Source organism: Salvelinus sp. IW2-2015, linkage group LG9 (genome assembly GCF_002910315.2).
Source record: "Salvelinus sp. IW2-2015 linkage group LG9, ASM291031v2, whole genome shotgun sequence".
Lineage (NCBI taxonomy): Eukaryota > Metazoa > Chordata > Actinopteri > Salmoniformes > Salmonidae > Salvelinus > Salvelinus sp. IW2-2015.
In genome coordinates, this window is record NC_036849.1 from 275,521 (window position 1) to 294,501 (window position 18,981).

General features: G+C 41.3%; 1 protein-coding gene across 2 annotated transcripts in view; it reads left to right on the forward strand.

Moving 5' to 3' along the window:
- txndc16 (thioredoxin domain containing 16) overlaps positions 1–18,981 on the forward strand; it is a 58,109-nt gene that overhangs the window by 15,440 nt on the left and 23,688 nt on the right. For both annotated transcript variants that reach the window (XM_070445075.1, XM_070445076.1), the window contains exons 9-16: positions 2,322–2,382; positions 4,429–4,540; positions 4,932–5,078; positions 9,153–9,212; positions 9,640–9,814; positions 10,653–10,789; positions 10,889–10,973; positions 17,368–17,506. In XM_070445075.1, coding sequence (XP_070301176.1) covers positions 2,322–2,382; positions 4,429–4,540; positions 4,932–5,078; positions 9,153–9,212; positions 9,640–9,814; positions 10,653–10,789; positions 10,889–10,973; positions 17,368–17,506 — 916 coding nt within the window. The remainder of the gene's footprint in view (positions 1–2,321; positions 2,383–4,428; positions 4,541–4,931; positions 5,079–9,152; positions 9,213–9,639; positions 9,815–10,652; positions 10,790–10,888; positions 10,974–17,367; positions 17,507–18,981) is intronic.

Below are 18,981 nucleotides of genomic sequence, written 5' to 3' on the forward strand. Positions count from 1 at the left end.
ACCCCCCCCCCCCCCCGTATTGTGTGTACCTATGCAATCCTTTCAGATGTATTTGACATGATCATTGAATTAACATGTAATCTATTCCAACAACAACAGCGAAGAGTTAAACTGACTATTCTTTCTGATCTGTGGCGGGAGAGTCCTAAAACCACTGGAATACAATGCTGCTTACAGCTACCAGAGAGGTGAGTCCCTTTTTGTTATTTAGGAAGTTACATAAATTGCTTTATAGAAAGCAATCCATTTCTCCCAACAAAATATTATTTGTGATGGCCATACCACCAGGCTTAGTTAGTGAGCTCCAAAAGTATTATGAAGTGACACTTTTTTGTTGTTTTTTGGCTCTTACTCCAGCATTTGGAATTTAAATTACTAATGAGTAAATCAGACTGTCCGCTTTAATTTGAGGGGATTTTCATCCATATCGGTGAACCGTTTTAGAAATTACAGCACTTTTTATACATAGTCTACCCATTTGATGGGACCAAATTCACTTGTGTATTTAAATATAATAAAAGTGTTGATTAGGTCCCATATTCTAGCATGCAATGACTACATCAAGGTTTGACCCTACAAACTTGTTGGATGCACCTACTGTTTGTTGTTTGTGTTTCAGATTATTTTGTGCCCAGTAGAAATTAATGGTAAGTTTTGTTGTCATTGGATTCCCTTTTGTTTAAATAAGAATAGAATGTTTCTAAACACTGCCTACATTAATGTGGATGCTACCATGATTACGGATAATCCTGAAGAATGTGAATAATGATGAAAGCTATTGACGCACAAATATCATATCCCCCAAAAATGCTAACTCCCCAGTTATTGTAATGGTGAGGGGTATGATATTTTGTGCCGTCAACTTCTTACCCATCGTTATTCACTATTCATTCAGGGTTCTGTAATCAAGGTAGCATCCACATAATGTAGAAGTGTTTAGAAATCTATTCTATATCTTATTTTAAAATAAGTGAGACTCAAATTGCACAATACATTATTTACAAGGCCCTCCACTAATTGGCACCCTTGTAAATATCAGCAAAAACGGGCTGTGAAAAAAAGTCTATTGTTTATCTTCTTGGTCTTTATTCAAAATATTCACACATCTAACCTTTTTTAAAGTAAAATAATTGAAAAAAAAAATTCTTATCATAAACAAATAATGTGCGCCACAATTATTGGCACCCTTCATTCAATACTTTTGCAACCTCCTTTGCGCAAGAACCGCTATGAGTCTTCTCCTAAATGCGTTGAGGTTGGAGAACACATGGCAAGAGATCTGAGACCATTCCTCCATACAGAATCTCTTCAGATCCGAGCTATGCTTGGGACTCTCTTCGCTCATCCCACATTTTCTAATGGGGTTTAGTCAGGGGACTCAGATGGCCATGGCAAAACCTTGAATCTATCGTCAGCAAAACCATTTTGGTTTTTTGAGTGTGCTTTGGATCATTGTTTGCTGGAAGATCTGAACAGGACCAGTTTAAGCTTCCTAGCAGGAGGCAGTCAGGTTTTGATTAAATAGTCCTCTAAAAAAAAAAAAAAAAAAAAGAAGAACTGTGCTGTCTGGTTTGCTTAAAATAAGGAATGTGAAATTATTTTTACTTTTTGATTCTTAAGTTTATTTATTTACTCAAGTAGTATTTTACTGGGTGACTTTCACTTTACTTCTGTCATTTTCTATTAAGTTAATCTTTACTTTTACTATAGAATGATAATTGGGTACTTTTTCCACCACTGGTTTTAACATGGGTGTGAGCGTTTCCTTTCACCATATATTTTGCACCAGTCTGCTCTATTCCCTTTTTAAATCCAAGTCGCATTGAGATTGACTTTTATACTTTCAACTTTAGCTCTCGAACCGAAGGCCATACAGCCATAAGGCTCTCATTTGAACAATTGACCGCAGCGGGGCCAATGTCCACAACTGTACCGACGCTCTGTCTACACGTTAATAACCACCGCATGCAATACGGTTTTGGAAACCTCAGAAATTCTACATTCCTAGCACCCCAAAAATGATTTTACAAATACAAAATATACACTTCAAAATATACACGTACTGTGCATCGTTGTAACACAGATTCCCACGAAGGTGTTGTAGAAACAAAGAACTTTCTATTCTTGTTTTGAGAAATGAAGGCTATTACCTGTCTCTTATACACATCTAGATGTGTATAAGAGACAGCCTCCCCCCCCCGTATTGTGTGTACCTATGCAATCCTTTCAGATGTATTTGACATGATCATTGAATTAACATGTAATCTATTCCAACAACACAAGCGAAGAGTAAACTGACTATTCTTTCTGATCTGTGGCAGGGAGAGTCCTGATGTAAAAATCCCACTGGAATACAATGCTGCTTACAGACTACCAGGAGAGGTGAGTCCCTTTTTTGTTATTTAGGAAGTTACATAAATTGCTTTATAGAAAGCAATCCATTTCTCCCAACAAAATATTATTTGTGATGGCCATACCACCAGGCTTAGTTAGTGAGCTCCAAAAGTATTATGACAGTGACACTTTTTTGTTGTTGTTTTGGCTCTATACTCCAGCATTTTGGAATTTAAATGATACAATGAGGTAAATGTGCAGACTGTCCGCTTTAATTTGAGGGGATTTTCATCCATATCGGGTGAACCGTTTTTAGAAATTACAGCACTTTTTATACATAGTCTACCCCATTTGATGGGACCAAATTCACTTGTGTATTAAAATAATAAAAAGTGTTGTATTAGGTCCCATATTCCTAGCATGCAATGACTACATCAAGGTTGTGACCCTACAAACTTGTTGGATGCACCTACTGTTTGTTTTGGTTGTGTTTCAGATTATTTTGTGCCCAGTAGAAATTAATGGTAAGTTGTGTTGTCATTGGATTCCCTTTTGTTGTAAATAAGAATAGAATGTTTCTAAACACTGCTACATTAATGTGGATGCTACCATGATTACGGATAATCCTGAAAGAATTGTGAATAATGATGAAAGCTATGGACGCACAAATATCATACCCCCCAAAAATGCTAACCTCCCCAGTTATTGTAATGGTGAGGGGGTATGATATTTGTGCCGTCTAACTTTCTTACCCATCGTTATTCACTATTCATTCAGGGTTCTGTAATCAAGGTAGCATCCACATTAATGTAGAAGTGTTTAGAAATCTATTCTATTCTTATTTAAAATAAGTGACTCAAATTGCACAATACATTATTTACAGGGCCCTCCACTAATTGGCACCCTTGGTAAATATCAGCAAAAACGGGCTGTGAAAAAAAGTCTATTGTTTATCTTCTTGGTCTTTTATTCAAAATATTCACACATCTAACCTTTTTTAAAGTAAAATAATTGAAAGAAAAAATTCTTATCATAAACAAATAATGTGCGCCACAATTATTGGCACCCCTTCATTCAATACTTTGTGCAACCTCCTTTTGCCAAGAACCGCTATGAGTCTTCTCCTAAATGCGTTGAGGTTGGAGAACACATGGCAAGAGATCTGAGACCATTCCTCCATACAGAATCTCTTCAGATCCGAGGTCTATGCTTGTGGACTCTCTTCAGCTCATCCCACATTTTCTATGGGGTTTAGGTCAGGGGACTCAGATGGCCATGGCAAAACCTTGATTCTATCGTCAGCAAACCATTTTTGTGTTTTTGAGGTGTGCTTTGGATCATTGTCTTGCTGGAAGATCTGACCACGGACCAGTTTAAGCTTCCTAGCAGAGGCAGTCAGGTTTTGATTTAATATCTGCTGGTACTTGGAGTCCATGATACCATGTGTCCTAACAAGTTCATTTTGTTTGATGGCTTTTTTATGGCAACCCTCCCAAACAACTTGTGGTTATGTAGGTGGCGTCTGATTGTAGTTTTTGAGACATTCTGACCGCAAGACCTTGTCCTGCAAATATATATATATTTTTTCCAATAAATGTATTTTTCTAGAAGTACACTAGGCATTTAGAATTAAATGTGGAGTGCAGCTTATAGTTACATGATATCACGTGCCCTGCGTACCTTCAAAAGCATTCAGCAATCATCATTTATTCGAGAAACACTTTCTAGCATTTGTCGCAAAGAAAGTTTGACAAAAGAAAAATCCACCCGTCGAACGGATTAAAATGTTGTCGAGCTTTAGAAAATGTCTCCTATCTGCCGTTTCCATTACACATGTCGAAATGTTTACGACAAATTATTTTGACAAATGAATCTCCATCCATGAAAACCTGCCTACTGTCCCAATACTTTTGGAGCTCACTGTATGTGGTATAAAGAAGTCCTGTTTGTTACCACAGTAGTGTACAATCAAAATGGCCTCATTTTCAGCAGAAGTATATTGATTGGTGTTTGTTGTCTTTCAAGGAGAAATTCTTTCCACAGCTCAAAAGTTACATACACACTTAAACACTAACAATATGCTGTGTTTGTCAGGGTTCAGAGGTCAAGTACCTGATTCTGAACAACCTAGAGGAGGTTATCGACCTGTTCAGAGATGAGAGCACTCCGGAGGAGGAAGAGGACGATGATAATTGGGCTACTCTTGGTAAGAAGGGGTCTTGTTGTATATTTTTATTATTTCCTTTTCCTTGTTTCAGGTCAACATCATAAACAAATTCTACATGTGTTGTAATGCGAACAAGAAACCAGATCACAGAATTTAAATGGTGACACTAAACAACATTTTTAATTTTCACTTTCAGTTCTCTGCTCTCTACAATTTTTCATTAACCCTAAACAATTTTCATTACATTAAATTAGAAGGGGCATTGTAGAAATGTGTCTAGCCACTCCCTAGGCAGGTGTGTAGATAGAAGTGGGTTGTTTATGAATGTGCATTAAATTAAATGTTTATAGAACTCTGCTCCCACTGTATGACATTCTGTATATGCTTTTGTATTTCTTGCCTGATTGGTTGACTGTTTCTTTGTCACAAGATGTGCTTGATGATGAGGTGGCAGAGTCTGTGTACAGAGACAGGGGCCAGAGTCTGGACATGGATGCTGTCACAGAACTCACTGCTGACATTTTCCACAGCGCAGTGGCAGAGAGTGACTACACGGTGGTGCTGTTTTACGTGAAATGTGAGCATGTTGCTTTTATATCGTTCTGTATGAGGTTTTAATGTGTAATCTGTTATTTTATTTATCACCTGTGGCCACAGGATGAAATGAGGCGAGAATGAAAATGCTTAGGCTACAGGCAGAAGATAATGTACTTTTTACTCCATATATTTCCCTTGAGAACCGAAAGTACATTTCGAATGCTTAGCAGGACAGTTAAATGGTCCAATTCACACACTTACCAAGAGAACATTCCTGGTCAATCCTACTGCCTCCGATCTGGCAGACTCACTAAACACAAATGCTTTGTTTTGTAATTGATGTTTGAGTGTTGGCGTGTGCCCCTGGCTATCTGTACATTTAAAAAAAAAAAAAAAAAAAAAGAAGAACTGTGCTGTCTGGTTTGCTTAAAATAAGGAATGTGAAATTATTTTTACTTTTTGATTCTTAAGTTTATTTATTTACTCAAGTAGTATTTTACTGGGTGACTTTCACTTTACTTCTGTCATTTTCTATTAAGTTAATCTTTACTTTTACTATAGAATGATAATTGGGTACTTTTTCCACCACTGGTTTTAACATGGGTGTGAGCGTTTCCTTTCACCATATATTTTGCACCAGTCTGCTCTATTCCCTTTTTAAATCCAAGTCGCATTGAGATTGACTTTTATACTTTCAACTTTAGCTCTCGAACCGAAGGCCATACAGCCATAAGGCTCTCATTTGAACAATTGACCGCAGCGGGGCCAATGTCCACAACTGTACCGACGCTCTGTCTACACGTTAATAACCACCGCATGCAATACGGTTTTGGAAACCTCAGAAATTCTACATTCCTAGCACCCCAAAAATGATTTTACAAATACAAAATATACACTTCAAAATATACACGTACTGTGCATCGTTGTAACACAGATTCCCACGAAGGTGTTGTAGAAACAAAGAACTTTCTATTCTTGTTTTGAGAAATGAAGGCTATTACATGCGAGAAATTGCCAAGAAACTGAAGATCTCGTACAATGCTGTGTACTACTCCCTTCACAGAACAGCGCAAACTGGCTCTAACCAGAATAGAAAAAGGAGTGGGAGGCCCCGGTGCACAACTGAGCAAGAGGACAAGTACATTAGTGTCTAGTTTGAGAAATGGACGCCTCACAAGTCCTCAACTGACAACTTATTTAAATGGTACCCGCAAAACACCAGTCTCAACATGAAGAGGCAACTCCGGGTTGCTGGAGTAAAGCAAAGAAAAAGCCATATCTCCGACTGGTCAATTAAAAAAAGATTAAAAAGATGGGCAAAAGGAACAGACACTGGATGGAAGAACTCTATCTAGATCTCTTCATTCAAAGACTCAATCATGGACACTCATACTGACAGTTGTGGCTGCTTTGTGTGATGTATTGTTGTCTCTACCTTCTTGCCCATTGTGCTGTTGTCTGTGTCCAATAATGTTTGATCCATGTTTTGTGCTGCTACCATTCTATGTTGTCTTAGGTCTCTATGTAGTGTTCTCTCCTGTCGTGATGTGTGTTTTTGTTCTATTTTATTTTTCATCCCAGCCCCCGTCCCAGCAGGAGGCCTTTTTGGTAGGCTGTCATTATAAATAAGAATTTATTCTGAACTGACTTGCCTAGTTAAATAACTAAACTATACTAACCCAAATAGCTCCTAGACGTTAGTCTTATTCTGAAATTGATTAACTACGTTTTTTACCTCAAATCCACACACACTACCCCATAATAACAAAGTGAAATGTTAGCAAATTTATAATTTTAACATACCTTTATTTACATAAGTATTCAGACCCTTTGCTATGAGACTTGAAATTGAGCTCAGGTGCATCCTTTGTTTCGATAACTTGATTGGAGTCCACCTGTGGTAATGATTTGGAAAGGCACACACCTGTTTATCTAATGTCCCACAGTTGACCCTGCATGTCAGAGCAAAAACCAAGCCATGAGGTCGAAGGAGTTGTGTGGGCACAGATCTGGGGAAAGGTTCAAAAACATTTCTGTAGCTTAAAAGGTCCCCAAGAACAGTGGCCTCCATTCTTAAATGGAAGAAGTTTGGAACCACCAAGAAACTTCCTAGAGCTGGCTGCCTGGCCAAAGAGCAATCGGGGGAGAAGGGCCTTTGTCAGGGAGGTGACCAAGAACCCAATGGTCATTCTGACAGAGCTCCATAGTTCATCTGTGGATATGGGAGAACCTTCCAGAAGGATGACCCTCTCTGCAGAACTCCACCAATCAGGCCTTTATGGTAGAGTGGCCAGACTGAAGCCACTCCTCAGTAAAAGGCACCTAAAGGACTCTCGGACCATGAGAAACAATTCTCTGGTCTGATGAAACCAAGATTGAACTCTGGCTTGAATGCCAGCGTCACGTCTGGAGGAAACCTGGCACCATCCATACGGTGAAGCGTCATGCTTTCTGGATGTTTTTCAGCTGCAGGGACTGGGAGACTAGTCAGGATCAAGGGAAAGATGAAGGGAGCAAATTATAGAGATCCTTGACGAAAACCTGTTCAAGACCTCAGACTGGGGTGAAGGTTCAACTTCCAACAGAACAACGACCCTAAGCACATGGCCAAGACGACGTAGGAGTGGCTTTCGGACAAGTCTTTGAATGTCCTTGAGTGGCCCAGCCAGAGCCCAGACTTGAACATCTCTGGAGAGACCTGAAAAATAGCTGTGAAGTGACACTCCCCATCCAACCTAAACGAACTAGAGGAAATGGAAGAAACTCCCCGAATACAGGTTGTAGTGTCATACACAAGACGACACAAGGCTGTAATCACTGCCAAAGGTGCTAAAGGGTCTGAATACTTATGTAAATTTCATTTTTCTGTTTTTTTATTTGTAATAGATTTGCCAACATTTCTTCACTTTGTCATTATGGGGTTTTGTGTGTAGATTGAGGAAACATTTGAATTTAATCAATTTTAGAATAAGGCTGTTATGTAACAATGTGGAAAAAGTCAAAGGGTTTGAATACTTTCCGAATGCACTGTATGTGTAGAAATATTTTTATGTAACTAAATAAAAATGAGCAAATCCAGTCTGAAAAGTAACACTGAATTTAAAAAATAAATAGAAATTAAAACTAAAATCCCCAAACTATAATAACCTTGCTTAGACCTATGCCAGCAGACCATGGCTATGTTTCTGAGCTTGTACCTCCCAGTATTGCTCGCATTCTCAAACTCGAGCTGGCCGCCAGCGTAGGCTGGGGAGAGGTAGAATGTAAATGGTGATCAGTACATTTGAAATAAAGTACAGGCTATAACAGGGCTACACTGAACTCGAGCATGGTTTTTAAACCATCTGGAATTATTACTCCTGACATGGCATATGCGAACGGGACTAAAATTACCTAATGTGGTGTTTTGTGCTTGTGCACAATTGCATAACCCGACCACCCCCAGTAAAACTATTCCCGTCCGAATAGGGCTGTTTCCACGTCTGCTGTTGCCTCTGCTGCATTGTTCTCAATCTCAATATAGATTTTTTATTATTATTATTTTTTTTACTTAATATGACCATATACAGTTTCAGTATCACGTCTTAAAATGGACTGTGCTATCCCCGTGGCCTCCCCAATGGATTAGTCCACTGAGACGGGTGCGAATCAGACGTGGCTTGTGCACTATTTAATTATTATATATTTTTTTAAATAGAACTTGCGACCGCTTAACTAAGGCTGTTGGTCGACCGAGATTTATCGACCTGTCGACTAAATGGGGTCAGCCCTAGTTGCTATACATTCTACCAATTTTCCGTTGATGATCATTTTCAAATGTATTTTATGATTCAGAATTGCCATTGCAAAGAAAGTCTCACACACAGTTCTGTATAAGCCAGTCAGTGTACAAGTAGCATGGTCTCAGATCTGTTTGTGCTATCATGTCAACTCCTTGCCATACCAAATGATGATGACAGGTGCCCAGGCTAGTATAAAAGACACCCCTCGGTCCTGTTATTTTAAGATAATGTGGCATCCATGAAATGTTTATTTGACTACTTTTTTACAATTATGTTACAATCACACTACATTGCTGTATTGAAATGTAAGTCATTCTATTTTTCTCCACCAGGGGATGCTGTCTCCATGGCTTTCATGCAGTCCTACATAGAGGTGTCAGAATCCTTAGAAGGTAATGCATTTAAGACATGCAGTTGAATGGTTGATTCAGCAGTTCTTGTAAATCGCTATACTTAAAGCAAAAGGGGTTAGGTAAGTTCCCTGATAATCTTGACAGTTAATCAATATGACCTTTCTTTTGGCTCTGTCAATAAGACGAGTCCCACAAAGACCTTGTGTTCGATAAGACAATTTAGGCTCGGTCAATAGAACTATTTTCCTCTGGTCCGTCAGATCAATATGTCTGACTGTCGGATACTTATGCCATTTGTCTGTATATCTTTATGTATTTGATATCCAGATCTGTTGATTGCATCTATTTGGCATCTTCAGGAATGTGACAGTGAACTGTATGTGTAGCCGATCCATTTGACACCAATGTGTCAGTTGACTTTATGCATGTATCTAACGTGTCCTGTCTCGCCGGATGTATCTCTAAGACGCTGACGTCAGCGACGTTGAGCTGGCTGTGCTGGATTGTGGGGAGTGGACTGACGTGTGCAGCGCTCAGAAAATCAGCTTCTTTCCCACCGTCCGTCTGTACCGCCCACAGGAGCCGAGCCAGCCCTACCAAGGCATGCTGGGTACTGAGAGCCTGAACAGGTTCATCATGCTGTGAGTGACACCTCCACTAAAGTAAAATAGAACATATAGAATATTCTATTGCATTTATGGACATCTATTTCAAACTAGGTATATGGGGCCAGTTCAGGTGGGTTCAAAGTTACAAAATGTTCAGCTATAAATGTGTTGTGTACAGTAGATATATTGTTTACCCTCGAAGGAAGGCAAAAAAAACTAAAGCTAGAACTTCCTTCATTTACATGTATGTTACTGTAATGCCTTAATTTACATGTTCTATTAAAAGTCCATTATGTAGAGAGAAAAAAGGATGGGAATCGCTGCTGTTAGGTTACAATGTCAGTCGAACTTTGAAGGTGCTCAGAATTTAAAAAAATGTAATCAGGAAATAGCAGAGGCTATTGTAGGCTTGGGCTGGATTCTAGCTTAATTTACTTGCCGTAATGCCTTCATTTACATATTATAATAATAACAAAGTGACATGGTATTGTGTTATTACATGTTACCTTAATGCTTTGTTTACATGTTACCTACCTTTCTCAAATTTCACCCTTTTCTGCACATTTATCCATTTGTTCTTAAAACGGGTGCATTCTTTTCTCATCTGGAAGATGAGTGCTTTGTTGGGTGTGTGTGTGTGACATTTTTTTTGGAACCACTGTTCTAAAGGGTGCCAGACATTTTTCATGAAGATTGTAAAGCATTTTTGCGTGTTAGTCAGACAACTTAGAAAGAGCGGGGGAGAAAGATTAGGGGTGGAGAAAGGGATCAAACCCCTGTCTGCGCGGTTGTGTACATGTGATAAGACCGTCAAACCATGGGGCCTGCACATCACCATGTCTGTTATTTTTTTTTTTGGTGTGTGACCCAGGAGTCGTCTGGTGTCCCCTGTCCTCCTGTCCTCTCCTGATGAGGTGACATCATTCCTGAAGGGGGACCTGTACCAGCAACATGCAGCTATCGCCCCCGTCACAGTACTAGGCCTGTTCAGCTCCACAGCAGACGCAGGTAGCGCGTGTGTGTGGCATTGACAAATATAACAATCATGAGTTAAAATGGAATTATCTCGTCTCATAATGTGTGTGTGTGTGTGTGTGTGTCTCTCAGGTGTGTCAGTGTTCAAGGAAGCAGCAAAAGCACTCAGAGGAGAGGCGATGGTTGGGTTGTTTGCTGACAGACAGGCAGAAATATGGTACAGTGCTAATTTTGAAATTGTGTGTGTATCGTACTGCAGGAATCTATCACACCCAACAAGCTAGTTTAGTTGCAGGAACATACGAACTAAAAGTAGTATTTATTTATCCAAGTGTGTGGGGACTTCTTTTTTTCAGTCTTCTCAAAGTGTTTCATACTCTTAGGATTTTTATTTCTCCATGGATTTTGCTTATGTATGCATTGGAGTTTAATACGTGTGCCTTTTGGAATATCCTGTAATTCTACAATAACATCAGTAACACCACATATTCAACAAATCTGTACACCTAATGTTGTCCTCTTTAGTAGAGGATGTTTATTAGAAAAGAGTTTGAAATTATAAAAATAAGGAAGGTGGGGGTGAAGGAGATGGAAACTGGTTTGGTCAGCAGCGGTCATCTTGGGCATTATAGATACGTGACTTATTTCTTCACTCTCCACACTCTGGTAAAGACTCCTCAAAGCCCTACCCTTTTATTCAGCTTTTTCTTCGCTGGGACATTAAACATCCATTTAAACATTTGCCGTATTTAATTTGAGTTGTGACCTAAAGAGTTATATTGTCAGGTTGACACATTAATGAACGTCACTCACCACAATGGGCTGTAAACAAATAAAACGATTAGATCTTAGTTTACTTTTACAACCAGCCAAAATGTTGAAGATATTGATATTGCACTTGACACTAACAATAAAGTTTGTTATTAGCAGTACATTGAAAGTAATTAATATGGTCATTAAATAGTAATAGTCCTTTGTTGGGGTCTGAGCAGATTATTTGTTGCGAATGCAAACAATAGATAGTCCAGGGTTGTGGAAACTTTTTAGATACCCTATTTATTCCATGGGACAAAACTAGATCTAGGGTATGACTGTGGCAATGCGTAGGTTCGGAGACATGTTGGGCAAAACCCACTGAGTCGATGATGGCTTCGAAAGCCTTTTTGGAGTGGGTCTTTGGACTTTTCCATGTGAATATTGAAGTCACCAAAAATGTGAATATCTGCCATGACTGCGAGGTCCAATCGGAATTCAGACAACTAAGTCAGATAAGCTGTATACGGCCCAGGAGGCCTGTAAACGGTAGCTATAAAAGCGATTGAGTAAGCTGCATAGATTTCATTACTAAAGACAAACGTAGTCCTTTTTTCGTATTGACATTTTTTTGGGGGGGGGGTTGGTCACTATTGTAACCAGGAGGAGAGGCCTCATGTAACACAGTAAATATCATCAGGCTTGAGCCATGTTTGTCAGGCCAATCACATCAAGGTTATGATCAGTGATTCGTTTAATTGACTGACTGCCTTGGAAGTGAGGGACCTAACATTAAGTAGTCCAATTTTGAGATATTATCACAATCTCTTTCAATAATGACTGTAATGGAGGAGATCTTTATTCCAGTGAGATTGCTAAGGCGAACACTGCCATGGGGACAAAGACAATTAATTGATGCCAACATCTTTCTGTGACATGGTGAGGTTGGACCCAGGTGCAGAGAAGAGACCAGATGAGGAATCAGTGGTTAGGGATAAACGTAATACTTTACTGAGAAACTGTAACGGAAGGATCACAGTTAACACTGGGAAAACAACAAACACTAAGTCTCAAACTCAGGAGACAAACGCACACGGCACGTAATTCAAACTTCAGCAAAGGACAACTGAAAACACACCTTTTAACAGGGAAATCATAACGATTAAATAGGACACACCTGAGTGTCGTTAATGGCCCTAGGACGGTCTATGCCGCCCTCTGGTGACAGGTGGAACCATGACAGGACAGTACCTCCCCCTTCTAGGAGCGGCTCCAGCCTTGGAGCCAGAGCGACTACCACGTAGTTGGTTGGAGTCCCAGTTCCAGGATGTCCCGAGCAGGCAGCCATGCCCGCTTCTCGGGGCCATACCCCTCCAGTCCACCAGGTACTGCAGGGTGCCTAGAACCCGACGAGCCTCCAAAAGACGCCGGACAGTGTAGGCTGTGCGACCGTCGAGGGGGCGGGGGGGAGAGAAGGGACTGGTCCTTACCAGCTTGAGACATGGAAGGATGAACAGACCCTCATAGACCTGGGAAGCTGTAGACTATAGGTGACTGGGTTGATGTGACTCAGGTTCTTGAATGGTCCTATTTTGCATGGAGCGAGCTTCTGCGAGTCCTACTTTTTTTTTATTGATTTTTTATTATTTTTTACCCCCTTTTTCTCCCCAATTTCGTAGGATCCAATTGTTAGTAGTTACTGTCTTGTCTCATCGCTACAACTCCCGTACGGGCTCGGGAGAGACGAAGGTCGAGAGCCATGCGTCCTCCGAAACACAACTCAACCAAGCCGCACTACTTCTTTAACACAGCACGCATCCAACCCGGAAGCCAGCCGCACCAATGTGTCGGAGGAAACACCGTACACCTAGCGACCTGATCAGCGTGCACTATGCCAGGCCCGCCACAGGAGTCGCTAGTGCGCGATGAGACAAGGATATCCCTACCGGCCAAACCCTCCCTAACCCGGACGACGCAAGGCCAATTGTGCATCGCCCCATGGACCTCCCGGTTGCGGCCGGCTGCGACAGAGCCTGTGCTCGAACCCAGAGTCTCTGGTGGCACAGCTAGCACTGCGATGCAGTGCCTTAGACCAACCACTGCGCCACCCGGGAGGCCCGAGTCCTACTTTTTAAGGGAAGATCACCGGTGGACAGCCACACTCGTTGACCCGATCGGAGGAACCGAAGAGGCCTTCGGTGGCAGTTTGCCTGATGTTACCCCTACTTGCAGGGTAGGGCTGTGAGAGTCACTGCCACTGCACCAAAGTTCTGTAAAAATGGCCAAGGAACCCAAGGAACTGCTGGAGGCATCTCAGGACTTGGAGGACTTGCAGGATGTGTTCCAGAAGGGTCTTGGAGAAGATCAGGATGTTATTGAGGTAAACAAAGACAAACCGATTCAACATATCCCTAGAGTGTCATTGACCAATGCTTGGAAGATTGCCAGTGAGTTAGATCATCTGAATGGCATGACTAAATTCTCATAGTGGACACTAGGGGTGTTAAAGGAGGTCTCCCACTCATCTCCCTCTCTGATTCTCACCAGATTGTAAGTGTTGCGGAGGTCTAATTTGGTAAAGAATTCAGCCCCCTCGGTCAGCTCCAAGGCGGCAGACATCGGGTAGGGGGTAACGGTTCTTAATTGTGATCCTGTTCAGGCCTCGGTAGTCGACGCAAAGACGCCGACCTCCAAACCTGCACCAGCTGGGGATGTTGAGGAGTGAATGAAACCTGCCTCAGCGACTCCTGAATATAATTGTCCATTACAGCAGCTTCAGGGATCGAGAGGGAGTAAAGACAGGCCTGGGGAGTGGTGGAGCCGGTAGGAGTTCTATGGTGCAGTCGTATGGACAATGAGGAGGGAGGGTGTCGGCTTGCCTCTTACTGAAGGCCTCCCGGAGGTCGATGTTTTCGGGAGGGAGAGCGGAGATGTCTTGGTCTTCAATGAGTGCAGGGGGACGCGGCGAGGCTCTAGGCGGGGTCTTAGACATTTAGTCTGGCAGTTCTTACCCCAGTCTAGTAGGTGTCTTGTGGACCAGGAGAGTACAGTCGTGGCCAAAAGTGTTGAATGACACAAATATATTTTCACAAAGTCTGTTGCCTCAGTTTGTATGATGGCAATTTGCATATACTCCAGAATGTTATGAAGAGTGATCAGATTATTTGCAAAGTCCCTCTTTGCCATGCAAACATTTCCACTGCATTTCAGCCTTGCCACAAAAGGATCAGCTGATTCTCTCATTAACACAGGTGTGTGTGTTGACGAGGACAAGGATGAAGATCGTTCTGTCATGCTGATTGAGTTCGAATAACAGAGTGGAAGCTTCAAAAGGAGGGCGGTGCTTGGAATCATTGTTCTTCCTCTGTCATTCATGGTTACCTGCAAGGAAACATGTGCCGTCATCATTGCTTTGCACAAAAAGGGCTTCACAGGCAAGGATATTGCTGCCAGTAAGATTGCACCTAAATCAACCATTTATCAAGAACTTCAAGGAGAGCGGTTCAATTGTTGTGAAGACGGCTTCAGGGCGCCCAAGAAAGTCCAGCAAGCGCCAGGACCGTCTCCTAAAGTTGATTCAGCTGCGGGATCGGGGCACCACCAGTACAGAGCTTGCTCAGAAATGGCAGCAGGCAGGTGTGAGTGCATCTGCAAGCACAGTGAGGCGAAGACTTGGAGGATGGCCTGGTGTCAAGAAGGGCAGCAAAGAAGCCACTTCTCTCCAGGAAAATCATCAGGGTCAGACTGATATTCTGCAAAAGGTACAGGGATTGGACTGCTGAGGACTGGGGTAAAGTCATTTTCTCTGACAAATCCCCTTTCCGATTGTTTGGGGCATCTGGAAAAAAGCTTGTGCGGAAAAGAGAAGGTGTCACTGTCTTGGGTATGATGCTACAAGCTTGGCACACCTGTATTTGGGGAGTTTCTCCCATTCCTCTCAAGCTCTGTCAGGTTGGATGAGGAGCGTTGCTGCACAGCTATTTTCTGGTCTCTCCACAGATGTTCGATCTGGTTCAAGTCCGGGCTCTGGCTGGGCCACTCAAGGACAGTCAGACACTTGGCTTGAAGCCACTCCTGCATTATCTTGGCTGTGTGCTTTGGGTCGTTGTCCTGTTGGGGTGAAGATTCACCTTCCAGTCTGAGGTCCTGAGTGCTCTGGAGCAGGTTTTCATCAAGGATCTGTATATTTTGCTCTGTTCATCTTTCCCTCAATCCTGACCAGTCACTCATTCCCTGCTGCTGAAAAACATCCCCCACAGCATGATGCTGCTGTCACCATGCTTCACTGTAGGGATGGTGCCAGGTTTGCTCCAGACATTTCCTGGCATTCAGGCCAGAGTTCAAACTTGGTTTCATCAGACCAGAGAATCTGGTTTCTCATGGTCTGAGAGTGTTTAGATGCCTTTTGGCAAACACCAAGCGGGCTGTCTTGCCATTCGCTGAGGACCGGCTTCCGTCTGGCCACTCTACCATAAAGGCCTGATTGGTGGAGTGCTGCAGAGATGGTTGTCCTTCTGGAAGATTCTCCCATCTCCAGAGGAACTGGAGCTCTGTCAGAGGGACCATTGGGTTCTTGGTCATTTCCCTGACCAAGGCCCTTCTTCCCCGATTGCTCAGTTTGGCCGGGCAGCCAGCTCTAGGAAGAGTCTTCTTCCATTTAAGAATAATGGAGTCCACTGTGTTCTTGGACCTTCAATGCTGCATAAATGTTTTGGTACCCTTCCCCAGATCTGAGCCTCGACACAATCCTGTCTTGGAGCTCTACGGACAATTACTTCGACATAATAGCTTTGATTTTGCTCTGACATGCACTGTCAACTGTGGGACCTTTTTATATAGACAGGTGTGTGCTTTTCCAAATCATGCCCAATCAATTGAATTTACCACCGGTGGACTCTAATCAAGTTGTAGAAACATCTCAAGGATGATCATTGGAAACAGGATGCACCTGAGCTCAATTTCAAGTATCATAGTAAAGGGTCTGAATACTTATGTAAATAAGATATTTAAGTTTTTGTTTTTAAATTTGCAAACATTTCTAAAAACCTGTTTTTCGCTTTGTTATTTGGGGTGTGTTTGTGTGGATTTGCTGAGAAAAAATAAATACATTTTAGAATAAGGCTGTAATGTGGAAAAAGTCAAGGAATCTGAATACTTTCTGAAGTCACTGTATTACGAGTACAGCAACTGCAATCAGAAGGCATAATGTTACTTGGCTTTTATATTTTGGCCGGAGGAGGTCCTGCAGATCTATGTCCAGATAAGGCATTGAATTAAAAAGACAAAATGAAGACCTTGGTAAGTGTGTTAAATACCGAGTTTGATTAAATACGTTATTCAGAGGTGAAAAAGTTGAGCAGGTAGCCAAGTCACAACAAGCAGTACGGAGACAGAACGCGGAAATGCTTTGGGTCAAAAGATCGAACTAGACTGCATATATTTGATGTCATGACAAAAATGTATGTACTAGTCTCACTTCGACTCATGGCGCTCATACGGCGACTGTGGGAAGAGACTACAATGAATGTAAAATAGATATGCCAACCCCACCAAGTATTTATCTGGAATAGGGTACTTATTTGGGTATAGGCATATATCCTTGGTATTCTAAGGGCCATTGCAAATTTAGGGTGTGTGGGTGTGGGCTCCTCTGGAAATTGCAAAAGATATCTAACCATATCTCTCGGTCTTCTGGAGGGAAGGTACTGTATGTACCAGGAATGGCTTGATGTCAGTACCACAGTGTGTGTATATTATGTGTGTTTGAGAGAAGCTATCTTTTTTGTTGTTGTAATATAATGAATATTGATGTTCCTTCTGGGAGGGAAAAAGTTATTCTAATGTATTTCTGTTCTCAGGGCTGTGGAGTATTCTGTGACGCTGCCTGCCATTCTGGTGTCACGAGGACCTACAGGCCAAACTGAGGCTCATTCTCTCAACCTCTCCATGCCGGACCAACTGGTCACACACATCCAGAGAGCATTACTGGATACATTTGTAAGTCTGTGTTTGTATCACAGTTTGATAGAAATGCCCCCCCCCCAAAAAAAAAATTATCCATCAAACATTTGAATGGATATAGGCTTTTTTAACTATTTGAAAAACACTATTCCTGTGTGCTGTGTGTACACATACTGTATGTGCAGACAGAAAGAGAGGGGCTATATATGGCCTGATTCAAAGATTTGATTGGTGGAATCAAGTGTGTAGTACTAGTTCAAAAATGTACACCCCTTTGGGTCCCCAGGACCAGGATTTAAGAAACATTGACCTAAAAAATTAAGGGGTACGCCAGTGTTTTTATACTAGGGTGTCTGTCTGTCTGTCCGTCTATACGTGTGTTCATCTGTACAGCGTTCTTCTAATATATAATATTTTTGGTCATTGTAATAATTTGAGTAGTTGAACCAGGATGAGTGTAACATCTTCCTCTGAACAAAACAGGAAGTCGTATCATTTGAAGTCGTATCATTTGAAGTCGTATTTATTTGAAGTCGTATCAGGCAATCTGATTTATTTCTATGAAAAACGTAGAAACACTTTGATTGCAATTTGCCACCACATATCCGTAAGAAATTTCTCACTACCAGATATGAGACACAAATCACAGAAAATGTTTTGACACACACAAACCATTTGTTAAGATTACAAAAGCGTTCCCATTATGGCATCTCATTTACGAGTACTTAACAGAGTATTTCCGGCCACCCTACAGTGGTTGCTCAACTAAGTTTTGAGATTATGCTGTGAGATTTAGAGGTAATTTTTCTCCCTCTAAAATCAGAAATAAATAATTTATAAATAACAAAATGGCTTTATTTCCAAATTAGTAAGAATGTCTCACCCCATGTTCCAGAATGGCTTTTTTCTCGTTCACTTCAAGTTATTTGAAAACAAAATGTTTTAAACAAGCCATAGAAAGTTGGTTGCAATGTCAGTTTAATCCACCAGAAAAGACAGAACAAATAATACAACAAATATTGTGGTTAAACTCAAATATACTAATTGATTAAAAAAATACTTTATTAGCTGTACTAGATTTTCCATTCCTCCTGAAAGCCCTAATCTGCTCACTTAAATGAATAGAAATCCTGATCATGGTGCTACAGTACGAGCTGTTAATAAAAAAAAAAGACATTGAGAAAAGAGAACAGACATCGTTTTCATCAAACCAGCTTCTTTCTATGGTGCTACCCGTTCCAGGGTTAGGCCCGTACCACCAGAGAAAATGAGCCGGCGCTGAGAGGATCACCAAAACTAAAGGTATTTTGCTTTCAGTGCATTTTCTTAATAAAAAAATGTATGTAGCCTATCATTGTGTAGGCATACTGTGTAATAAAATAGTTTAAATAAAGGTTAAATTAAAATAATTGTGTACTAAAAACGTGAATGTTTTTGCAGAGCATACAACCATCCATGGAGAAAAGTGGACAAAGGGCTGGACAACAGGCTGCATTGGAAAAACGCATGGT